Source organism: Arachis stenosperma, chromosome 7, assembly GCF_014773155.1.
Source record: "Arachis stenosperma cultivar V10309 chromosome 7, arast.V10309.gnm1.PFL2, whole genome shotgun sequence".
NCBI lineage: Eukaryota > Viridiplantae > Streptophyta > Magnoliopsida > Fabales > Fabaceae > Arachis > Arachis stenosperma.
This window is the reverse complement of record NC_080383.1, coordinates 8,151,872-8,178,885: the sequence shown is the minus strand read 5'-3', so window position 1 is coordinate 8,178,885 and position 27,014 is coordinate 8,151,872. Positions and strand designations below refer to the sequence as shown.

The 27,014-nt window shown below is 33.2% G+C and overlaps 2 protein-coding genes across 2 annotated transcripts; both read left to right on the top strand.

Annotated features, from left to right (window-relative positions):
• Positions 1-10,622: 10,622 nt before the first annotated feature.
• LOC130940361 (uncharacterized) lies at positions 10,623-13,208 on the top strand. The gene is made up of 3 exons (XM_057868473.1): positions 10,623-10,788; positions 11,943-12,385; positions 12,609-13,208. The coding sequence occupies exons 1-3, from the start codon at positions 10,668-10,670 to the stop codon at positions 13,146-13,148; spliced, it is 1,104 nt and encodes a 367-aa protein (XP_057724456.1). The 5' UTR covers positions 10,623-10,667; the 3' UTR covers positions 13,149-13,208.
• Positions 13,209-16,210: 3,002 nt separating this feature from the next.
• Positions 16,211-19,289, top strand: LOC130939338 (uncharacterized). The gene is made up of 4 exons (XM_057867446.1): positions 16,211-16,772; positions 17,029-17,178; positions 17,972-18,306; positions 18,720-19,289. The coding sequence occupies exons 1-4, from the start codon at positions 16,211-16,213 to the stop codon at positions 19,287-19,289; spliced, it is 1,617 nt and encodes a 538-aa protein (XP_057723429.1).
• The last annotated feature ends 7,725 nt before the right edge of the window (positions 19,290-27,014 follow it).

Sequence of the window (27,014 nt, the reverse complement as noted above, 5' to 3'; positions counted from 1 at the left end):
GCTGGCTACCTTCTTCATTTCACAGCGACTGTACTGTTTCATTCATCCACCATTCTTCTTAGTTCTTACATATTTATTGTATGTATATTCTGTATTTAAAAGTTAAAACAGAACCCGTACCTATGTGTTACTCTTTCCTTTTCTTTTAATGGCATTTATGGGGTTATGAATTTTTTGTATGTGTTTTTCTTATTTGTTTTATATTTTTTTTATTAACTAAGAATTGAATTCTAAAATCTTTTAAGTTATAGAATTCTGATATCATATTATAAAATTATTTATTTAAAAAATTTAAATTAATAAAAAAATATACATAAAAAATTATATTTATAATATATTCTTACACAAAAAAATCTCTTTCTAAGTTTATATATATATATATATATATATATATATATATATATATATATATATATATATATATCTTTTTGTATAGGCGTTCTTTTTATTATTAGCCTTTTGTCTTAATTTTTTTGTTGAGAATTACAAAAATTAACGTCTAAACCTTCAAATTATAGATTTTTTAAATATTATATCATAAAATTACTCATTTTAAAAAATTAAGTTAATAACAAGACGCATATAAATATTTATATCTTTTAAGAATATAATCCATAATAAAAAAAATAAAAAAACAAAGGAATAAAAAAAATCAATTACACATCCAAATTTTTTGATAATCAAATCTAATTAAGTTGGCCTAAACTCAAGAAAAGCCACTTTTATTACACCAGTATGTACATACACGCTTTACGAATGCAATCATATCTTTTTTTTTCTTTGTGTTATTCCTCATTCTTCTCTGCATTCCACCTCTTTTTTCATTGTCTTCTTTTTTCTTCTTCACGTATTTTCTCTCAATTGTTATTCTTTTATTACTGCTATTGTATGTTGCTACATTTTTTTCTTTTCCTCCTTACTTTAATTGAGATTCATATGGATTCAGAAATGAATTCGATGTATTTCTGTTGATGATTGAGTCTTTTTTATTGCTTGTTCAAAACTAAACTAATTTCAACTCATTTGTGTGTTAATTGAGGTTCACCTGATACTATTGATAAGTATTAACTAAATTTTTTATTCCTTAAAAGTAATTTCGATTCATTTCTTAGTTTAATTGATGTTCATTTGGATCCAGAAATAGATTGGATGTGTTTTTGTTGATGATTGAGTCTTTTTTACTACTTGTTCAAAATTGAACTAATTTCCGTTCATTTGTGTGTTAATTAAAGTTTACTTGATGCCGTTGTTAAGTATTGACCGAATTTTTTATTTCTTGAGTAATTTTGGTTCATTTATTAGTTTATTTGAGATTCATTTGGATAAAAATTCGATGTATTTTTGTTAATGATTGAGTCTTTTTGACTGCTTGTTCAAAACTGAACTAATTGAATAGAATGAAATGGAATCTAATGCAATTGAATAAAGTGATAATGAATAATTTCATTCTTCTTTGTTAAAAAATTTAGTCAATACTTATCAACAGCATCAAGTGGACCTCAATTAATACATAAATGAACTGAAATTAGTTCAATTTTAAACAAGTAGTCAAAAAGACTCAATTATCAACATAACACACATCAATTTTATTTTTGGATCAAAATGAACTTCAATTAAACTAAGGAATGAACCAAAATTATTTAAGAAATAAAAAATTTAGTTAATACTTATCAGTAACATTAAGTGAACATCAATTAACGCAAAAATGAATTGAAATAAACTAAAAAATGAACTGAAATTATTTAATGATGGCACCAGAGACAATTAGAATCAATAAAAATATTAACAAAATGTTGGTGTTGTTGGTGATGATGACAATAACGAAAAAAGAAGAAGGAGAGAAGAGGAAGAACCTATGTGTATGAATTAGAAAGAAGAAGAAGGAGGAGGAAAATGAGGAGTAAAAAAAGAAGGCGCTATTTAAAAAACGGTTATAACAATTTAGTTAGAATTGATTAAGTATTTTGTTTGGACGTAGAGATTTATTCTTAAGTTACCCTTGTGTTTCTTAACAATAGCTTGGCTATAACAACACCGGTGAATAATTCTTTCCTTCAATAGTATTAGCGCCGTTACTACATTGGCCTTCCTTTTTATTCCTTTTAATACTAACAATAAAGATTTAAAAAAAAAAAAGGAAAGCGAACCAAAAGGGGTTAAAGAAGAATGTTACTTTAATTCATTCTTCCCACCTGAAACACGATGATATAATTATTATGGTAAAGTCTAATTTTATTAGAGAAGTTTCAGAAAATTGATGTAATTTGTGTTTTTGTTACTTTGTGATTGTATCTAGAGTTAAAAGTGACGACGATTAACTATAGAAGAAGAAAAAAAATTAAGAAGGTGATACCTAAAATGTTGACTCATACCTGAAATTAAGAATTTTTTTTCCTTTTCAGATGTTGATTATTGAGCCTCTGATTTGGACGACCGAAGATCTACCTTAGGCTATTGTGTGTATCTAGGACAGAATTTGATGGTTTGGTCTAGCAAAAAACAACATTGTGTGAGTAAATCCAGTGGTGAAGCTGAGTTTCATGTACTTTCTAAAGCATCATTCGAAAATCATAACGACTAATTAAAAATAAATATTTTTTTAATTTGTATATAACTATATATTATTATTAATATAAAATTGTTTGATAAAAATATTTTTTTCTTCCAATTATTTATTTTCGGTTTTCAATGAATCGATATGAATGTGTATGTGGACATTAGTCTTCACTCAAGTGAACTGAGATGTATAATGTATCAACGTTGTCTTAATAGAATTTCACACAATATTCTACCATCTATCCATAGATTTTGCAGTATATCAAGAACATTGTGCCACAACACACTTCAATTATAGAACCAACAAGAATTCAAAAAAAGCAAGAGAAATCTTCAAGACAGAGCACAAAGATCTCGTCAAAGAAGGTAGTGATGAGTGGCTAAGGGAAACATCGGAATCCTGCTCTGTTGTAGCAGGACTAGCTAGTAGCCGGTGTTTCCTTTACCACAGCAAGCGCTGTCCCCGGAGGGACAAGCGACGAAGGTAAACTTTTGTTAGAAAGACAACCGGCATTCGAGGCATTCGCAGTTTCGTCCCTTATTGGACTTTGTTTCTCCGTCACTGGACTGATAATGTTCCTGGCCATCCTGACTTCTCGAAAAGAAGCAAGGGATTTTCGAAGAGGATTGCCGACGAAACTGCTTCTAGGGTTGAGTTCTCTCTTTGTGTCCATCATAGCCATGTTTGTTTCTTTTTGTTGCGGGCATTTCTTCATTATCAATCACAAGTACTAGACATTCTTGTTTCCTTTCTATGCCACCACTTCCATACCCGTGGCTTTCTATGCCTCAACAAAAAAAGTTTGGTAACAAAAAATTTTCAACCGTAATTAGTCAAAAGTTTTTATAATTTATTTTATTTATATCACTTAATGACAGTTTTATTTTTTATCTCACTCTTATATCATTCCACTTATCATATTCTTATCATTTCTATTTATTAATGATATTAATTATAATATCATATTTCTTACTATTAGCCATTCTTATAATCAATACTATAATTTAATTTTTATATTTAATAATAATAATAATAATAATAATAATAATATAATAATAATAATAATAATAATAATAATGGACGGTAATGATAATATACGTTAATTGAGTTAATTATACTTGATTCTTTGTTTCTCTTAAGGCATTTAATCAATGGAAATACGAAAGAATCATTAATTCTTTGTTTCTGTTAAAGCATTTACTTGCACTTGATTCTTTGTAATATATACCTTTCATTAATTTAATTATGATCATTCAAAAATCATGACTATAATACCATTGCAAGCAGAATAGTGTATAAGTCAAGAAATTTTACAAGAAGTCGCGTTTATCGTTGCAAATAGTATGTCATTTGAATTCGAAATTAATACGGTACATATGGTAGAAGGTGCTATGAAGAATTTGAACAACAGACGGACTCATCTGACGAGGTTGTTCTCAGTCAACCAATTTTCGAGAATATGAAAAATCACACTAGCTTTGATGAGGTATGGTAACAAACTGATTTAATTTTTATTTTTGTACTTTTATATGCATTTATAATTATATTGTATACTAACTAAGTTCATACACATAACATTCATACGTACATATACATAACATCCATAATTACATACAACTAACATCTAAAAATTAAATTCATGTTTATTAGATATTACATTCATACACATATCATTTTTTAGTTATTGCATATGTAAATATAAAGTTAACATAGATATTTTTTAAATTTTATCATAATTAAATTTTAAAAATTATCAAATTCTTAAATTAATTTATTTAATTGATAAATTTATACATAACATCTATAAATTCATACACATAATATCCATAATTTCATGTTAATAATATCTATAATTTATATTCATAATATTTATAATTTCATACCTATAATGTTTATAATTAATAAAATTTTATAATTAATATTATCAAATTTTAAATTATACGTCTTATTGTATTTTTCAAATTATCTCATATATGCACTAATAGGCCATGATTTTAATTATTTTAATATTTTTATTTAATATTCATATGTATGCTTATTTATTGATTTTAATATGACGAGTTAATTAATTTTTTAAAAAAAATTATTTTTTAATTTTTGTTTATATTTTATATTTTATTTGTTATTTTTTATTTTTTAATAATTTATATGTAAAATATAAGTTGTATAGTAGAAGTTGTTAAAATTTTTTAATTTAATTTTTATATTTTTTGCAGAGAATTATTGCATTTTAATAGATAATAATGTGATTGAGAGATGTTAGAGATTTGATTTGGAAGAAACTGAAATTAATTTTGGAAAGAATATTAATGACTCCAAACATGCAGCAAAATAGTAGGTGATAAAAAGAATAAGTGATAAGAAAGTGTATATCATTTACTTATCAAAAGAATAAAAAATTTTATGTAATATTTCTATATTGTCATTATTTTTTCTGTATTGTCATTATTTCTATAAAAGTTTTTAGCTCCTTTCTATTATACAATGTATGTATCCTAAATTATATTTTGATATGCTGATTTTTTTTTCCATTTTTCTTTTTGGGGATGTGGGTTGATTGTTTAATTTGTCTCACAAATCATGTGGTGTATGTTTCATTAATGTACGAGTTTTTTACTACGGCCGATAGATTTAGTTATGTTTTCATCAAACCAAAAGTAGAGTTTTTCTGTGTCATGGATCTGTTTTTTGTGGTTTGTGTGTGTAATTTTGTAATTTATGTGTTTTTTCAAAATATATTCATTCATGTGTATCACTTAAATAATTTGTGTGAAAATTTTGACAAATATAATATAAATACAATCATATAAAATTACAATGACATGTTAGAAAAAAATATGACCATAAAACTCTTCCCTTATTTATATATGGTAAAAACTTAGCTATAGTTAATTTTATGTGAAATTGATAGTTTGAAAATAGTTAAATAATTTGATAGATTTGAATAAATTATCATCTAACAACTCTTATCTATCAACTTTACATAAAGTTATCTGCACCCGAATTTCTACCTTTATATATAACATACACCGTTAGAACAAAAATCTTTATAGAGACAATCAATTCGCATTATCACCTTAGCAAAAATAATTAAAAAACACAAAATATTCAAGCAAAAATGATTAATTACATAGTTAAAACGACGCAAAAAAAACGTTAAATAAATTTCACAAAAGATATATATTATCATAAAATTATTTTTCTCAAAAATTTAAATTTGCATAATTTTTTTGAATATGTTTTATTTTTATTTGTTTTATACTATAATTCTTTCTTTTGGAGTTACCAAGGATCAGATTCTAAATTTTTAGATTATAGAAATTTTGATATCATATTATGAAATTATTTATCCAAAAAATTTAAGATAACAAAGAGAGACATATAAATAACTATATCTCTAACATATTTCTTTATATAAAAGTCTCTTTTTAAATTTATATATTTTTTATAGGTTTTTTTTTATTATTGGTCTTATGCCAATTTTTTTTTTTGAGAATTACAAAAATTGAATCTAAATTTTCAGATCATAAATTTTTTAATATTATATCATAAAATTATTCCTTAAAATTTAAATTAATAGAAGGATGCACACAAATACCTATATCTCTCAATAATATAGACCATAATTAAAAAAATGTAAGAGCTAATATTAGAAACAAATTTTACAGTCAAAAACGAGGGATAAAAAGATACGCTTGTGCTCCCTAAAAATAGCTTGGCTATAACAACAACGGGTGAATAATTCTTTCCTTCAATAGTATTATGGCCCGTACTACACTGCGCTTCCTTTTTATTTCTTTTGATTCTAATAATTAAAGGTAAAAAAAAGAGAAAGGCAAACAAAGAAAGAAAAGGGTGGGGCCGGTGGGGTTTTTGGGGGGGGGGGGGGGGGGGGGGGTGGTGTTGGTTAAAGACGAGTGTTGCTCCACCTGAAACACCATGATATAATTATTAGGTAAGTATATTTTTTTTGTCTTTAAAATTTGACAAAAAATTTAAAAATATTTTTAAATTTTATTATTTTAATTTTATCTAAAAATTTTTTAATTTGCATTAAATATATTATTGATGGCTAAATTTTCAAAAAATTAAAGATCAATCTAAAAATAATGCATAAAAATTATTCTTGATTTACTTGTGTTGAGGCGTTGTTCTTGTGAAATTGTTATTGAATCGGACTTAAATTTTTTTAAAAATTAGCCGCCAAAGATATTTTTGATACAGATAAAAAATTTTTGGAATAAAATTAAAATAAAATAAAATTTAAAAATTTTTTTAAAATTTTTTATCAAATTTCAAGGATAAAAAATACACTTTACCCTAATTATTAAGTATGGTAAGTCTAATTTTAATAAGAGAAAGAAGTTTCAGAAAATTGATGCAATTTGTGTTTTTGTTTTATAATTTATACTTTGTTATTATATCATAGAGTTAAAAAGTGATGGCTATACATTAACTATAGAAGAAGAAAGGAAATTAAGGTGTTACCTAAAAGTTGGATTTATATATTATGTTAATTAGTTCAATTAAATATGTTAAATTAGTTAATAATTATTAGCTAATCATGTTTTATATAAAGATATTCTCATTTGAGTATTGATGAGAGTGTTGATGACATGAAGGAGCGAGCTTCCCTCAAAAGTTATAATAATATATTATTCTTCCCTTGTGAACTAAATAAAGCTAAAAGCATTAGATTCGAGGAATACAAATAATATACATAAGATGCGAACTATACTAAGTATAACATAAGTCCGAAAGCCATAGAATTTGCAATATTTGGCAAAAAATGTCGTCCCCTATGATGAGTTCATCACCAAAGAAAGAAATATCCGAAGAAGATGAGACAGAAGATGAATTGAGTAAAAAGCTAGCGCATTACACATTAGAAGGCAGCTGGGATGAAGTAAGGAAGATGTACCGGTCAAAGCCAAAGGCACACACCATAACGGTTAACAGTTCTGAGGACACGGCGTTGCACGTGGCCGTGGATTTGGACGAAGAAGAAGTTGTTAAAGATCTTGTGAATAAAATCGTGGCGCATAACACGGGTGCTCTGGAGAAAGGGAATGAGCACGGCGACACGCCTCTCCATGTGGCGGCGTCAAGGGGGTTTGCGAAACTCTGCAAGTGCATCATAGCGGAGAGGATAGAATTGAGGACATTGAAGAACAAGAAAGGGGAGACACCATTGTTTCTTGCTGCTCTTAATTGGCACAAGGAAGCCTTCGCTTACCTCTGTGATACCGATAAGAGCCGCCCCATCACTTTTCCGGAGCTTGTCCGCGACCATGACGGAGATAGCATTCTCCACTGTGCTATTAGGAGGGAGCATTTTGGTAAGCTACCTTCATTGCTTAATTATTACAGGAAATCGACTATGCTATACGTGTATTTTAAAATTAGTAATCAAAAAATCAGTCTCTAATATAAAATACATGTTAAAATATAAATACACGTTAAAAATAAATTAAATTACATATATTAGTCACTGATTATAGTATACAAATAGTATTTTTGATAATCAATATATACATTACTAATTTGTTTTCATATATATATTTATGTTATGGTGGAACAGATTTAGCAGTCATAATAGTGCATTGTTTTCCTGTACTTGCTACACTCGGCAACAAGAAAGGACTCACCCCTTTAAAAATCTTTGCTACTAGGCCATTGGCCTTTCGAAGTGGAATCAAATTTTCATGGTGGAAATTAATCCTTTATCACTGTAAGTATATGGTTGTATATTTCGAAAGCTACATTTATTATTATATGGTATGTTTTATTAATGTTTTATTTTTTGTGCAGTATGAACATACTAATTACTTATCACTTATAGAATTGCAAATATTTGTAGATGAAAATTTATGTGCAATTAATTTGATGTGAAATTAAAGTTAATAATTAAAAGTTATTAAATGATTTAACATGTTTAACTAAATTATCATCTAATGATTTTTATTTATCAACTTCACATAAATCTAATTACACTCAATATTTATATAATATTTTTATTTTTTATTTTTGTTTACAGTATATATTTATTTATTTACTCTTTCTCAAATGAAGTTTAAATTAATATAATTTATTTTCTTAAAATGATTGATTTTATCTACTAATTCTTTTTTTCATTTTTAAAGGTATACTTGTAGAACCATTGGATGTCAAAAGTAAATGAAAAGTATTTGGAAAAGATGAACAAAACTGAACCCGAAGAATTGCTTCCAGAGAATTACACACATTATACAAATCCTCAAAATCACTAATTTCTGTTGTTGGTATGTGAATACATTTTCATTCTATCCCTTCTCTTTCTCTCTGTGTGTACTTGAACCAATTCAATATATGAATATATGCTTCACCGTGACATCAGATGTGACTGATTTTTGTGTATAATACTTCTAATAATTAATTAACACGGTAAAAACATTTAGAGATCAGAGAATATATTGCAATGCAAACACATGCTTGTGTTTATGTGCAGGAAAACTTTTTTTTACTTGGGGAAGTGATGACAAGGTCGATGAAGAAAACCCATCAAAGGACAAGGTCGATGAAGAAAACCCATCAAGAGATCTGAAAAATATGATGGATTCTTTCCACCAAACTATGCTGTGATTGCCAATCTATCAAAACTGCATACGTGTATTCTGTTGGTGTTCTGGACAAGGTATATGTTATTGCTGTTAACTCTTTAAACACACCATCACACTTACATATAAGCATAACAAAAAGAATGTTATAGATATAACTCTCAACTCAGGGATTAGAGTAAAATGAAAAAATGTTGATTCAAAAGTAAGACAAAAACAAGGAAAAACAAAAATATTGGTCACTTAGAATTATTTATTTAGACCTTTCAACTTAAAGTGTGTTGATATAAGTGTGTGAGCTTTCATAACCAAAGATAAAAAAAACTTTACTATATAAGTGTAAAAAAGACTATTGCGCGAGGAAATATGAGAGGTCCTTCACACTTTGGATCAAGATTTTTTAAATAAGAAAGTAAAGTGATAAAGTGAGATTAATTACTCTTAAATTAAGATAATAATGAACATTTTTATAGAAATTACAAGATTAATATGATTTGGTGGACACTTAAGTAAAGATGCTCAAACATCTTTACATAAAAATATTTGATTTCGTCTATTGAATAAATTATCATGTATTAGATTTTTGAGATATGGCATAGATTAAAGTGATATTTTTATTAAAAAGTGTTGCGATATTATTAAAATTGTATTTTTATTTTATGTCAATTTTTTAATTTGTTAAAATTTAAATTTTTAACAAAAATTTATTAGAGAGAATTATTTTTTTTGTTATTTTTATAAATTTTATAATATTATTTTTATTTTTATTTCATTATCATTTTATACTTTTTTATTTTGAGAACTTAATAAATTTTACGAGTTAAGTTTTTATTTTAAAAAATTTATAATTTTTTAATAATTTTTTATTTTTTTATTTTTAAAAATTTATATTTTAATCTACTAATTATTCTATTTAGTCTAGTAATTATTATCTATTTTTAAATTTCTTGAATAAAAATTTATTGTGAAATTCAAATTTTGAAAAATATATTTTGTATTAATTTAAAAAATTAATGTCATTTGAATTGATATTACTTAAAATCATTAATATAATTATTTCTTTTTTTAGATCTTTTAATTTACTTGTTGATTTAATCCTATTCATAATTTATATTTTTATTATTAATTTATATTTCTTAGAACATATTTTAAATGTGGATAAATAAACAACCTAAAAAAATTTATTTTTTATCATCTTTATGCGAGTAGTATCCTTATAATTAACCATTTACTTTACCAACTTTTTACTTTAAAAATTCAATTTCACTTATGCATTATTACAAAGGAAGAGCTGTTATTCCTACCCGTTTTCTTGATTTCTTCGTCATTCGCGTAGCTAGGCTTGGGTGGTTGGAGATGTTGATGGTGATTATAGAACACTTTGACTACATTGAAATGATTATTATTACGATATATTGGTTAAAATAATTATTGCATATGCTTGTTAAGTGTTAAATAAGGTAAGGAAGACAAAGAAGAATCACCAATGGAGTAATCAACTGTTGAAGGCACTCATGAAAAACGCTTATGAGGCATTCACTGGAACTGGCGGAGATCGACCTACTGATGATGATTGGAAAGGTGACTTGAAGGAAATAAATGATGTTTTTACACAAGGGCAGAACGGGCTGAAAGGTATCTTCGTACTATTGTGACTATGTATATACTTTAGTTATTAGAGGACAGAAGAAATGATTTAATAATAACATAAATATTTATTAGGGATAAGTATTGTTTTGATCTCTACGTTGAGGGTCAGAATTGAAATCGTTTTTGATATAATTTTTTATTTAAAATCGTCCTAAATATTATATTTCGTATTAAAATCATTATTTTTAATATAATTTTTAATTTTATTATTAAATTTTTCTACTTTAATAAAAAAGTTGGGGAAGAGAGGGAAGGAAAAAGAAAAGAGGGAAGGAAAAAGGGTACGCGAAGGGAGAGAAGGGGAAAGGGAAAAAGAAGAGGGGGACATGAGGAAGGGGAAGAGGGGAGGAGAGACGGAAGCGGCGGCAACACAGTGACCACTCACCATTACCGTCGCGTCTTCTCCATCTTCGCGGGCTTCCTCTCTCTGTCTCTCTCTCTCTCTCCGGCGGCGACGCGACGACCTCCACCTGGTGGTGGGACGAGGCTGAGCGGCGGCTAGCTCACCTTGACGGCAACGCGTGTAACGGTAGTGACTCCTCTCCCTTGGTTACTGGCTCGCGTTATCTCACTTTTTTCCCTAGATGAGACACGATGGCGACGGCGACTCCTCTCTCTTGGTCACTGGCTCGCCGTCACTCCTTCTTCCTTCTCTCTTTTTTCTGTTTGAATTTCTGCTTCTGTTTCTTCGACTTTTGTGTCTTCTTCTGCTTCTGTTTCTGTCTTTTCTTCTAATTCTAATTTTGATTTGTTATTTTCTGATTTTATTGTTGTTGTGTGTTGATTTTGTTATTGAATTTGATGTTGTTTAGTCTGATTTGGTGTTCTTGAATATGATTTGGTGTATTTAGTGATGGTAAAAATACTGATGATGGTGGTAAAAGTGCTGGTGGTGGTGGAGAGTGTTTTTGTCCATAAAAAATTAAAAGGACAATTTTAATACGAAATAAAATGTTTAGAATGATTTTAAATCAAGACAATTTTAATTATGGCCCTCAACGTTAAAAGACCAAAACAATACTTATCCATATTTATTACTTGAGCCTTGATCATCTATATATAAAAAATAATGATTTAGTGTGACGATATATAATTGATAGCATTCATACTGATTTATTTTATTTTAATTTATTCATCAGATAAACAATCTAACAACCAAAAAACAGAGATGGCTTCCGATAATGAAAAGGAGTCGTCATCAAAGAAGAAAACCGAAGCCCATGAACATGATGATGATGACGACGAAAAAATGACACCGTTCTTAGTGGCAGCAAAGTATGGCATAGTTGAATTGGTGGAAGAGATTCAATCGAGGATACCAAGTGCCATCTACAACACCAGCTTAAAGAAGCGAAACGTGTTGCTGGTGGCAGTGATAAATAAGCAACCCCTTGTTATTGAGAAATTGAAGAACATACTATCGACTTCGAAACCAAAAGTTTGGGAGAACATGGTGCTGGCAACAGATTGTGAGGAGAACACAATGTTGCATTTGGCGGCAAAACAGCCTCTTGGCAAGGACAAGCCTTGGGGCATAGCTGGCTCTGCTTTGCAAATGATGTGGGAAATCAAGTGGTTTAAGGTATATCATTAACTCATAATAAATTAGAAGCATATTCTCAATACATATATGATTTTAGATATAAAGATTAAAAATTATCTATTTTATCTCAAACGATAAATCCTAGAAAGTTAGAATTAAAAAAGAAAATTGACTGCTAATTAAAAGTAGATTCCAAACTTATTCAGAGATTATTTCTGTATTTTAGAACAAGTAACACAACCTATTACCTTGTTGCATGCAGTATATTAATGAGATTGTGCCGGAACACTTTTACTTCAGAAATAACAATGAAAAAAAAACCGCCGGAGAGATCTTTGCCGAAGACCACAAAGATCTCATCAAAGATAGCAGCGAGTGGCTGAAGGACACATCGGAATCTTTCTCCGTGGTGGCAGCGCTCATTGCCGGTGTGTCCTTCGCTACAAGCAGCTCAGTGCCAGGAGGCAACGGCGACAACGGCCAGGCACCACTAGCCGGTCGACCGGCATTCGATACATTTGCCATCGCCTCCCTCATTGGACTTTGCTTCTCCGTGACGGGACTGATAATGTTCCTGGCCATCCTGACATCTCGGAAAGAAGCCAGCGATTTTCGTCGGAGTTTGCCGTGGAGTTGGGTTGAGCTCACTCTTTGTGTCTATCATAGCAATGTTTGTTGCATTTTACTCGGGCCATTACTTTCTCATCCAACACAAGTTCAGGACATTGTTGTTTCCTCTCTATACAGCCACTTCTTTTCCGGTGGCTTTCTTTGCCGTGGCGCAGTTTCCACTCTACGTTGATCTTTTGATAGCCATAGTCAAGGAGGTGCCACGCCCAAATTATAAAAGTAGTAATCTGATATAAATGGGATTCGGTATTATATTAAAAATACTATTTGTACACTAAAATTAGTCATTAATATATTTAAATATAAATATATGTATTTAAATTTATTTTTAATATATATTTATATTTTAATATATATTTTATATTACTAACTAATTTTAATTACTGATTTTAGTGTACACGATATAATCCATACTACATGTATGTGTACTATTCCATTATTCCTATCATTTGTGGTTTGTACTTTCTACATATATGTTGGTTGTTTCTCGCTTAATAAACTAAATTAAAGTATGGTATATGTTTTATTAATGTATGATTTAAGCTTTAATTGAGGCATAATATTCTCTCTGTTATATTCGTTATAAGTCCCATATTTTTTTAAAATATATTTTTTGGATAATTTATAAATATGAGATATCTCTTACTTTTCAAACTAATTTTTAGAATTAAATTAAATTAATATAATCTCAATTATAATATGATATCAAAAGTTCAGAACATATCCGATCTAATATTATTGAACCTCCAAATAATTATTTTTAGACGTAAAAAGAACGTACTACAAATCTCACATCTATAAAAAATAAACCTATTTAATCTCATTTATAATAATATCAAAGTAATTATTAACCAACAACACCATGCAAAAATCCAAGATTTGGGACCAAGAATATAGAGGGTGAAAAAGAGATGTATGTGTTATATGGAACTGATCTGACTTGTTCTTAATTAACAACATGTTGCTTTTGAGCATGAAAGGAATCTTGGTATCTGAGGTATATATATATATATATATTATATATATATATATATATATATATATATATATATATATATTATATATATATATATCATGCATGGTTGAGTAACAATGATGAAGATGAAGGCGATTAATTAGAGGAGAGATGATATGATATGAGAGAAATTGAATTTCTCATTCTTTGTAAGGTTTTCCTGTATTCAGAGAAAGGTGCAGTGTATATAAGTTCTATTTATATGGCAAGCTGATACCAATTCTGTTAATTAGCCTAATCACAAAACTATGTAATCCTAACTGAATTGTAATCACTACTCTAATTGTTACAACTGAATTTCCTTATCAAGTAACTTCTTGTTTTAATTTGACCCAAGTTCATCTACTTCTGTAGACATACAGTAGTGCCTTTACTGTCATATACCTCAACAAAGCATTTTTATTTTATCAAACTCATACTGTATTTGGTTGCTTGCTTTTTCCTGATGAACCTGTTATTTTACAAATTTATATATTATGCTGTCTTGTATATAATAGTTGTTTACAAATTTAAGATACATATGTTTATTATGTATTTACCATATTATTAATTTGATAAAATCTTAAAAAATGGGAAGTTTGGTGCACATATACAAGTATTCCGCAATATTAATTAATATATTAGGTTTGAATATATGACCTGAAAATCATACAATAATAAATTAATAACTAATCGTTGCTTTAAATTAAATCTTTTAATATTGTTAGTTTTATAAAAAAAAATATAAATATTAGTTTATCAGTTAGTTTTTTAATTTTAATATTTTCTGTAGACTTTAATATTATAATGGAAGAAATCTCTTTACTAATAGGCCCTGAACATCTGAATAATTAATATATAGGGGCTGATTTTTCATTGACATAACTAGATAAATGAAAAAGTCTAGGGCTAGCAAATTTTTGTGTTTTTTGGTCAACATTTAACCATCAAAAGAAAAGTGAATGAATTTTTATCATTGGATGTAATCTCACACCATTAAAAACACTATTGATGACCAATTGATAATTACAAAATACTAAAATTGCTCCTAATATTACTCATGAGATAAATAGAAGAATTGAAATTAATACATAATACAAAATTTACTATCCTAAACAATATAAAACTTTTATTTTCTTATTATAATTAATTAATATATTTACCTACTAACTCTCCTTTCTTCTTCGTCATTTTGTCATATTAAAAAATGAGATTATAAATTGTGCTACAATATGAACTAAGGAATGATCGGAGGTGTAAGGTGATATCACTGTATAGCGATGAAGCATACCCCCTTCCGGAATTTGCAGCAGGGTACGAGGAGGGCTCTCATGGAGGCTTTATGCTAAGATAGTGTAATTCGTTACTATTATTTAGTCTATTGATGTTTGATTAATACTATTGCTTTAGTTTTGTGTTGGTTCCTGTTATGTACTTGGACTTGTTGATCTCACATCCCTGATCTTACGTGTTTGTGAGTTTCTAAGATATTCAGGGAAAAAAAAAAAAACTCATCTCTCATGTATACTTTTCCTAAATATAAATCCATTATTGTGCACGTACTTAAAGCTTAAAGTTTTAATTAATTACTTTCAACAATGCCGGAATCTCCACTCAATATTTTATTCTTTCCTTGTCATCTAACTAAAGTTAAAAACATGAAGCAAGAAATTGATAAAGGCATTATATTATTTACGCACGTAAAATTGAGGTGGCTAGAAATCTTTTTTAGCGTCTTACGTGGTTAAAATAAATTCAATAATAAAATAATCAAAAATATTATTTATACACTAAAATTAATTACCAATATATTTATATATAAATATACATATGATTTAATTTATTTTTAATATATATTTATATTTTAATATGTATTTTATATTAATAGTTGATTTTAATAACTGATTTTAATGTACATGTAGCATAATTTTAAAATAATATAAACTATATTAAAATTAGGTATCTTTTATAATATCTAATTTTATTATTTATATATTAAAATTAATTATTATATATTTATAAAAAAATATATTTGTTGTTAATTTATTTTTAATATATAATTTAATATATATTTTATATTAATAATTAATTTTAGTGATTAATTTTAATATATTGGTTCTTATTAGCAAAATGGGCAATCCATATAGGTATAGTAACACACACAATTAGATGCTAACAACACTGTATATAAATCAACATTAGTTCCAAAATAAAGCCATATAATTTCCACTTGTACAAACATGTCATCGACAAACGAAGTAAATAAAGAAGAAGAAGGAATTGGAATAGAACTGGCCGGAGCCGATGAAGAACTGCGCGAAAAGCTAGTCCAATATACACTAGAAGGCAATTGGATTGAAGTAAAGAAGATTTACCGCTCAATCCCAAAGTCCCGCACCATAACGGTTAACAATTCTGAGGACACGGCGTTGCACGTGGCGGTGGATTTGGACGAAGAAAATGTTGTTAAAGATCTTGTGAGTATAATCGTAGAGCATGAGAAGAGTGCTCTGAAGAAAGGGAACAAGCACGGCGATACACCTCTCCATGTGGCGGCGTCGAGGGGGTTTGCGAGACTGTGCAAGTGTATCATAGGGGAGAATGAGGAGAGGATAGAGTTGAGGACATTGAAGAACAAGAATGGGGAGACACCATTGTTTCTTGCTGCTTTGAATGGGAACAAAAAAGCATTCGCCTACCTCTCTCAAACATTTCATGATCGTCACCAAATTATTTTGCCTCATCTTGTGCGTCATCATCAGGATAGTATTCTTCATTGTGTTATCCAGAGGGAATATTTCGGTAAGCTACCTAATTTTTATATATATTATTTTTTATCTCACATTTATCTTTAAGATTTATTTTGAACGCATTAGTTGTGAAAGGAAAGTATATATTCAAATATATTATCGGTTGAATAATATTATTTGTGAAAAGTATTTTTTTTGTTGACATTATATATTTTAAAAAATTTTGGATACGAGGATATATACATACATTGATTGCTTATTTAATTTGTTGGTATCTGTATATATATTGCTATGGTGGATCGGGACAGATTTAGCAGTGATAATAGCGCATAATTTTCCTATGCTTACTACACTTCGAAATAATAAGGATGGCACCCCTCTCAAAGTTCTTGCTACTAGGCCCTCGGCTTTCCCAAGTGGAATCAAATTTTCATGGTGGAAGCGGATCCTCTATCACTGTAGGTTTTTGTATATCTAAACACTATATACATATAATAGCTATTAATAAGATAGAAGAATATTAGATATCAGAATCTATTGTTTTCTGTCATCATTCAATTATCAATTCAATTTTTTTAGAATAGTTAATAATCTAACAATATATTTTATCTTATATTTTTAATTATTTATAACTAATTGAAGATCAAAAATAATAAATTCAGATGATCTTTTAGTATTTGACAATAAAATATTATGTCAATATTATTATCCTGTTGAGCATTAGTGTTTTGGTTATTAATCAAAGTGTAGTTATATCTTTTTCTTGTTAACTTACTTTTCTTTTGTTTTCTTTGCTTTTTCCAAAGGTATTCTCGTATATATCATATGATTATTGCACTTGAGTTTTTGTCGCATATATCATATGAGATAAATTTAGAATTAAAATAACAAAAATTAATTAATAATTAATAAATATTTAAATAAATATTTAGTGGATGCTATTATAAAAATTTTATAATTATCATTATATGAATATATTTTTTTTATTAGATGATGAATTACAAAATTTAATTTTGATATGTAATAAAAATATTATCTTATTTTAAAGTGTAGTTAAATAAACAAAACATACTTTTAATATATAAAGATTTTTTATAAGAAGATATTTTTAGTATAAGTAAGTGTTTAAATATTTAACTTATTATATCTAATATTATTTTGTTGTTTAATAATAAGCATTAGACTAATTTATTATTTTCTTCGAAACATTTTTGAAAGGTCGATCTAATACCTAAAATTGGTCTAACAAAGGTACTGACGATGAAGAGACACCATTTTTATTGGCTGCGAGGAATGGCATAGTTGAAATGGTGGTCAAGATTCGACGTCTGATACCAAGTGTCATCCACAACACCAACTCAAAGAAGGAAAACGTGGTGCTGGTGGCAGTGAAACACAGACAACCGCATGTTGTTGAGGCACTTAAAACAGAACTAAAAGATGAAGTTTGGAATACGTTGATTCAGGCAGTGGATGACGATGACAACACAGTTTTGCACTTAGCAGCACATAAACAAGTAGGGAGCAAGCCTTGGAATGTTGCTGGCACTGCCTTAGAAATGATGTGGGATATAAAGTGGTATCAAGTAAGTTCTCATATCACTTTTCCAAAAGACTTAAACACATAAAAAATATGTATAATTTTATATTTGCAGAGCATTCTTCATCACAAACATATATGTACATGAGAAAATTTTAGTGTTCAACATTTTTATTAAAATTTAGTCAATATTTAATTATAAAAAAATGTGTAATTTTACGTCATTAGATATAATCTCAATAATAATAATAATAATTAACAAAATAATTAATAAACAATAAAAATGAGACCAATTAAATTAGTGAGTCTCTTGTATTATCTAATGTGATCATGTTAAGGAAACAAAAGAACAATAATTAAAATTTATTTTATTTAAAAAATAATTTTTTGTTACAAAATATTTCTGTTTTTAACGTTGCAGTATATTAAGAGTCTTGTACCGCAACGTTTCTACTTTAGAAGCAACAAGGAGTCAAAGACAGCAGGGGAGATCTTTCAGACATCACACGAGAGTCTTGTGGAAAACGGCATGTGTGGTTGAAGGAAACATCGCAAGCATGCTCTGTGGTGGCAGCACTTGTTGCGGGTGTCTCCTTCGCCACAGCCAGCCAATTTCCTGGTGGCACCAACGGTGAAGGCAAGCCGCAACTAGAAGGCGAAGCAGCATTCCATGCATTCGCCATGGCTTCCCTCGTCGGCCTTTGCTTCTCTGTGACAGGACTCATAATGTTCCTGTGCATCCTCACATCTCGAAAAGAAGCCAAAGATTTTCGCAGGGCATTGCCGCTGAAACTGCTTCTAGGGTTGAGTTCCCTCTTCGTCTCTATTGTAGCCATGGTTGTATCTTTTTGCTCTGGCAATTTCTTCATCTTCAGTGGCAAGTATGAGAGTTTCCTCCTCTCCTTCTATGCAGCTACTTCCGTACCTTTCGCTCTCTATGCCTTGGCACAGTTTCCGCTATACTTTGATCTTCTAATTACTATTGTCACTAGGGTGCCTTGGCCAAGTAATAAAGCTGACAATTTCTAAAGTTGTCATACTGTTCCATTATTCTTCTATGTCAATTTGGGCTTGTATTCGTTCTGTATGGGAGAATGAAAATTTTAATCTTTAAATTAACAATGTTTGGGAGATACTTTCAATGTCACAAACATGGAGGACGATACCTTCATGTCTTTCCCTACACATTATTCCTTCTACTTATTACTTATTTACTTGCTTCGCATTTGTTAATTTTATTAAACAGTTTAATTTTTTTGTGTATTATGGTTTGGGAGATACTTTCAATGTGATAAACATGGAGGACGATGCCTTCGTGTCTTGGCTAATTTTTTTGAAATGGATAAATATGATGTATTATTCATTGGTGTGGATAAATTGAATATATATATTTTTTAGGTGAAAATTTAGATGCACTTAATTTTAGGTGAGGTTGATAATTTAAAGTTGTTGAATTATTTAAATAATTTAACTAAATTTTTATTTAACGACTCTCAATTATAATTTCACATAAAGTTGATTACACCTGAGTTTTCACATTTTTTTAGCGTGGAGATAGAAGATTTGAGGGTTAAACTTATAATGAAATTTTACCAATACACCACCTTTAGTTTGTAATTTAAAAAATACAAAAAATTATAAATATTGTTACGGTGGGTAACCGGAGATGAATAAGATGGATGACGTTGGATGGCCCAAGTGTATGAAGGAGGAGAACTCCGGGTGTGTCTGCAACTCGGGAGGCTCCGTCCGACTTGCTCGCGTGCAGGAATGGGGGGTGGTACCTGCAATGACACTCCGATGCCTAAGTTAGCAAGGGTGTGAGCAGGTCTAGAGAGTATTGGGCTTAGAAATACCTGATTGGTGTCAGTGTACTTATAGTGGTGAGCCAATAACCACCGTTGGTGTAGTGCCGTATCTTTAGGGTGTTAACCGTCCCATTATCTTGGGGAGGTTAAGATATGGCTTTATGAAGTGGTTAGAGAGATTTTCGGGGTGGTTACTCATTTGAATGAGTGTTTATCTGCCAGCTAATCTCATAACCGACTTCTTCATACTAAGTCGTGGTTGGCACCGACTTCTTGAGTGGAGGTCGGTGCTTTGCTAGGCTTAATCTATTGGATCAGGCCTTTTGGTTGGACCTGGGCCTTTAACATTGGGCCAGGGTATGAACAGTGCCCCTACTTGAGCCCAAGATCCTTTTAAGGCTTGGGTTCAAGTATTTAACTCGGGTTCGCAGCCGACTTTCACGGGTTTTGAAACCGACGTGATTTTCGCGACCATTTGTTTCTGACAGTTACGTCAATTCAAGCGTCGTGTCCGTTGAGGGATCATTTAGGGATTGAGGGCTTTGGTAACGGTGCAGTCTCATTAATGACTGCCTCGTTTTTACCGTTATGCCCCTCAGCCTATTTATAAATACTTTCCCTCTCTTTCGTTTTTCCGTTTCTGCAATCTTTCAAACTTTTCTTCTTCCCTACTCGTGCTGCATTCTTGTGTTCGAAGATTTCCGTTCTTTCCAACCTTCGTTTCTTCGGATAAAGGTTAGTTTTATTTCTTCTATGTCATGCTTCGCATTTGCATGTTTTGTTTTGTGAGTAGATAGGTCGACCTGTAGATTCTGGCTTCGCGTCTCTCCTCTTTAGGGGCCGTGTTTTTTTATTTTTCTTTTTCTTTTTCATTTTGTAGGTTTCTGCCACTTTTCTTTGTATAAAAAATGGCTTCCGTAGATGTTCTTTCTTTGTGGGTTGATGACACTGTTCTTGGGGAGGAACCCCTGGTCGATGCTGAGTTTATCACTCATCTTCGTACTCATCACCGGCTCTGTACTTCGGAGGAGGACGAGCCAAAATATGAATTGATCACCCCGGGTCCTGAAGACCGGGTCTGTTTTGGGAGGGTTAATGAGGCAGTTCCTCATTTTTTCTTCATGTATGAATGTATGATCACCCGATTGGGTGTTTTCCTTCCTTTCTCGGATTTTGAGATATCCGTTTTGCACCACTGTAAAGTTGCCCCTACTCAACTTCACCCCAACTCTTGGGGTTTTTTGAAGATCTACCAGTTTATTAGCCATGCTCTGGACTTTCCGACCTCTTTGAGGATTTTCTTCTTTCTTTTCCATATGACCAAGCCCTTTAGTGGGCTAAACAACAAACAGCAGTGGGTATCCTTCCGAGCCATACAAGGTCGGAGGATTTTCACCCTTTTTGACGAATCTTTTCATGACTTCAAAAACTATTTTTTCAAAGTTCAAGCCGTAGAGGGTCACCATCCCTTTTTTTCTGGATGAGCATTCCTCCCCTCGCTTTCCCCTTTATTGGTTGCCGGCCTCCCCTTGTGAAAAGTATGGTCCAGATGACCTGGACGAGGTGGAGGCGGCTATTGTGGGGTTTTTCCGAGAAGCGTGGGGGAGGTCCCCATACTTGGATACCAGGAAAATCCTTCAGGGAACGCCGACTTTTGTTCAAACTCAATTAGGTAGTGCATGCATTCCTGATTTCCGAGTTGTTTCTACCGACTTGAACATTACCGACTTATGACTGTTGGTTGTTTTTCTTGTAGATATGGCAAAGAAGAATGCTCAAGAGGCTTACCAAAGGGTCCAGGAGGCTAAAGCGAAGTCCCGGGCTAGGTCGGGGGGTGCCAAAGCAGTCATCTCTCCTCCTCCTCCTCCTCCTCCCAGAAACGTGAGCACTCCTTCTCAGCCCCTTGTCATTTCTTCCTCAAGTCTGTCCCGACCACCCCCTTCCGCCCAAATTCTCTCCGAGCCAGAGAAGAAGAAGCGCAAGACTTCAGAGTCTGGCTCTTCTTCTTTTGATGGTGGGGTTAAGGCGGATGCTCTGGCATTCGTCCGAAAGAACATCTATCCTTTTATAAGTATGGATGATGTTTCTGTTCGAAACCACCTCACTACCATGGCCGAGGAGAGTTTTAGGACAGCGGGTGTTTGTGGCAAACTTTTGGACATTTTTGAGAAGACTCCCCTCAGCTCTTTGGGGGCATCCTCGAAGGTTGAGGAGTTGGAGGGGAGGCTTCTTCTTTTTGAAAAACATGAGAAGGAGTTGAAGGAGGAGAGAGATAAGTTGAAGAAGGAGAGGGATCACCTTAAGGAGGAGGAGGGTAAGCTGCGGGCTCAATGTACTTTGGAGGCGAATTTGAGGAAAACGGCACAAGACAGCTATCATAGTTTATTTCAGGATATTGTGGCCGTGAGGAAGGACTTACTGAATTCTCGGAACGCATACGCCGAGTTGGAGGACTCTATTGCCGATGGTGCCGAGGAGTCTTGGAGAATTTTCTTGGAACAAGTCAGAGTTATCGCTCCCGACTTGGATCTTTCTCCTCTACATCCTGACAAGGTAGTTATTGATGGCGCCATCGTGTATCCTCCTGTCCCCGAGGTTGTCTCTGAGTCAGATTTGAAGACTCGGGGGCAGAGGATTATTGAGTCTCCTCCTCGAGATCCTCCGAGTTCATCCTCCGTTCCTCCGACTTCCTCTTCAGCTCCTCCTCCTGGTCCTGGTGGTGGTGGTTCCTCTACTCCTTTGAAGAAGTGATTTTTTATTTCTATGGCTATATGGGGGCCCGGCTTGTGGGTCCCCCCTTTTTTAAACTCATTTATTGTTGTTGGTTTGTGTGAACAATTTTTGGCCTTTTAAGGCCGTAAACAAAATGTTCTGTTCGGTGCCCTTTTTTGGATAAGGGTTTTAAGTTACCTTTTGCGTGTATGCTTTTCTGGTTTTCCTGAATTCCCCTTAGCTTTTTCTTTGAAAACCTTTTTGTTTTTCGTTGAGGACTCTTTAGGCGTCCTTGAAACTTCTCCTTAGGTTTTCCTATCTCTTTTTGTTATTCCTCATACTCAGCTTTTGTTTTAGCGAGTTCTCATGGCTTAGGTTATTTTTGCGATGCGTTTTTCCTCCACTCGGTTTTACACTTCGATCTATGGATCGAAGTATTTCCAAGTTTTCATACTCAGGATCTCGTTCCGACTTATGAGTCGGATTGTTTTCCGAGTTTTTACGATCAACTCATATAACCTCTTTACACCGACCTGTACCTCGTCGTTTTATCCTGACGACCATCTAGGTCGATTCATGGGATTTTCACGTTTTGTCGAGCTTAAGTCGGCGCGTTTCGTAGAAAGACTTAGAAAAATAATGGAGGATATTTGTAAGAGATATTATAAATGAAAAAGATCTTTATTGATTGGGGAGGTACCTTCTTTCGCTACTAAGGGCTTTGATAGTCTGTTCCCTTAGTCTCTACTATGATGCCTCGTTAAAAACCCTTCTCCAGAAAAAACCCTTTTGGGAAAAAATCATGAAGTTGGGAAAAGAGTACATCAGGGAGTAGAGTTCGCTTTCAACTATAGTACCTTTTTAAATTACAAGCATGCCACGACCTTGGTAGCTCAGTGCCATTTAGGTCGGTTACTTTATAATAACCTTTCCCTAACACTTCCTTGATCTTGTATGGCCCCTTCCAATTAGCGGCGAGCTTTCCTTCTCCTGATTTGTTGACTCCGATGTCGTTCCTGATTAGGACCAAGTCGTCTAGGGCAAATGTTCTTCGAATGACTTTCTTGTTGTACCTGGCAGTCATCCTTTGTTTTAATGCCGCTTCTTTTATTTGGGCCCCTTCTCGGACTTCGGGGAGCAAGTCGAGCTCCTCTTTGTGCCCCTGTATGTTTCCGACCTCGTCATGGAGAATTACCCTTGGGCTTTGCTCATTGATTTCTATTGGAATCATGGCTTCCACGCCGTAGACTAGTCGGAAGGGTGTTTCTCCCGTGGCGGATTGGGGAGTTGTCCTATAAGCCCATAGCACCTGAGGGAGCTCTTCAGCCCAAGCTCCCTTTGCTTCCTGTAGCCTCTTCTTGAGTCCTGCCAGTATGACCTTGTTAGCTGCCTCGGCTTGCCCATTGGCTTGTGGGTGCTCCACCGAGGTGAATTGGTGCTTGATTTTCATACTGGCTACTAGACTTCTGAAGGTGGCATCGGTAAATTGAGTTCCATTGTCTGTGGTGATGGAATAAGGTATTCCATACCTTGTGATGATGTTTTTGTAGAGGAACCTGCGACTTCTTTGAGCGGTGATGGTGGCTAGTGGTTCGGCTTCTATCCACTTTGTGAAGTAGTCTATTCCTACGATTAAGTATTTGACTTGCCCTGGTGCTTGGGGAAAAGGACCTAGCAAATCCATTCCCCATTTTGCAAAGGGCCAGGGGGAAGTGATACTGATGAGCTCTTCAGGTGGAGCTACGTGGAAATTTGCATGCATCTGGCATGGCTGGCACTTTTTCACAAAGTCTGTGGCATCCTTTTGCAAGGTCGGCCAATAGAATCCTGCTCGGATTACTTTCCTGGCGAGTGACCTTGCTCCTAGATGGTTTCCGCAGATCCCACTATGTACCTCCTCCAACACCTCGGTGGTCCTTGAGGTCGGTACGCACTTTAATAATGGCGTTGATATCCCTCTTCTGTAAAGGACATTTCTCACCAGGGTATAGTGTTGTGCTTCCCTTCGGATCTTTTTGGCTTCTTTTTCCTCTTTAGGGAGGATGTCGAATTTCAGGTATTCGACTAAGGGATTCATCCATCCGAGGTTTAGACCGACTACCTCAAGTGTCTCTTGTTTATCTTCTGTTTTTGCTACCGAGGGTTCTTGAAGGGTTTCTTGAATCAGGCTTCTGTTGTTTCCTCCTGGTTTGGTACTTGCTAATTTGGAGAGGGCGTCCGCTCTACTATTTAGATCCCGAGTTATGTGTTTGACCTCGGTTTCTGCGAAGCGCCCGAGGTGCTCCAAGGTTTTTTCCAAGTACCTTTTCATATTAGGGTCCTTTGCCTGATACTCTCCGCTTATTTGGGAGGTCACCACCTGTGAGTCGCTGTAGATCGCTACCTTTGTGGCACCAACTTCCTCTGCTAGCTTTAACCCGGCAATCAAGGCCTCATATTCCGCCTGATTGTTCGAGGCCGGGAATTCAAATTTTAAGGAGACCTATATTTGGGTTCCTTTTTTATCTACCAATATTATGCCTGCGCCGCTCCCTGTTTTGTTGGAAGATCCGTCTACATAGAGTTCCCATGTAGTCGGTTTTTCTTCTTGTTCTCCTGCATATTCTGCAACGAAGTCGGCGAGGCATTGGGCTTTAATTGCTGTCCGAGTTTCATATCTCAGATCGAACTCGGAGAGTTCTATCGCCCATTGAACCAATCTCCCTGCAATATCCGTCTTTTGGAGGATTTGCTTCATGGGCTGGTTTGTGCGGACTCTTATTGTGTGGGCCTGGAAGTAAGGTCGCAACCTTCGCGAGGCTATCACTAAGGAGTAGGCAAACTTCTCAAGTTTGTGATACCTTAGTTCGGGGCCTTGTAATACCTTACTGATGAAATAGACCGGGTGTTGTCCGACCTCGTCTTCTCTGATCAGGGCTGATGAGACAGCCCTGTTTGCTACGGATAGGTATAGAACGAGGTCCTTTCCCGGTATTGGTCGAGTTAAAATAGGAGGTTGGCTTAAGAATTTTTTGAACTCTTGGAACGCCTCCTCGCATTCCGGAGTCCATTCAAATTGGCATCCCTTCCTTAATAAGGAAAACAATGGAAGGGATTTTAGTGCCGATCCAGCCAAAAATCTGGAGAGGGCTGCAAGTCGGCCATTGAGCTGTTGAACTTCTCTCAAGCAAGTCGGGCTTTTCATTTCTAGGATGGCTCTGCATTTATCGGGATTGGCCTCAATCCCCCTCTGTGTTAGCATGAATCCTAGAAATTTCCCTGCCTCGACTGCGAAGGCGCACTTTGCAGGATTTAGCCTCATCCCATGCAACCTTATAGTGCCAAAGACTTGTGAGAGGTCGGTTAAGAGGTCAACCTCTTCCTTGGTTTTTACTAGCATGTCGTCGACGTATACTTCCATTAAGCTCCCTAGGTGGGGTGAAAACACTTTATTCATCAGCCTTTGATACGTGGCTCCTGCATTCTTTAGCCCGAATGGCATGACCACGTAGCAATAATTAGCTCGGGATGTGATGAACGATGTTTTCTCCTGGTCGGGCTCGTGCATCGGGATTTGGTTATATCCCGAGTAGGCGTCCATAAATGATAAGTATTGGTATCCCGAGCTGGAGTCCACCAGGGTGTCAATATTTGGTAGGGGATAAGGGTCCTTAGGACATGCCTTATTCAAGTCGGTATAGTCGACGCACATTCTCCATTTACCGTTCTGTTTTTTAACTAGCACTACGTTGGCTAGCCATGTTGGGTATTTAACTTCTCTAATAAAGCCGGCTTCCAGGAGCGCCTGTACTTGTTCTTCTACTATTAAGGCTCGTTCTGGGCCGAGCTTGCGTCTTCTTTGCTGTACAGGTCGGGATCCCGGGTAAACCGAGAGCCTATGGGACATGAGCTCGGGATCAATCCTGGGCATGTCGGAAGCCTTCCATGCGAAGAGGTCGGAATTAGCTCTTAGGAGTTCACCCAACCTTTGTTTTAGGGTTTCCCCCAGGTTGGCTCCTATGTAAGTGTTTTTTCCTTCCTCCCCACCGACTTGTATCTCCTCGGTTTTCCTCCCGGCTGGGGTCGGCTCTTCTCTGGCCTCGTGCCTCCGAGCTCTATGGTGTGGACTTCTTTGCCCTTTCCTCTCAGATTTAGGCTCTCATTGTAGCATTTTCTTGCCAATTTTTGATCTCCCTTCACCGTTGCTATTCCTCCTGGGGTTGGGAATTTCATGCAAAGGTGGGGAGTAGATACC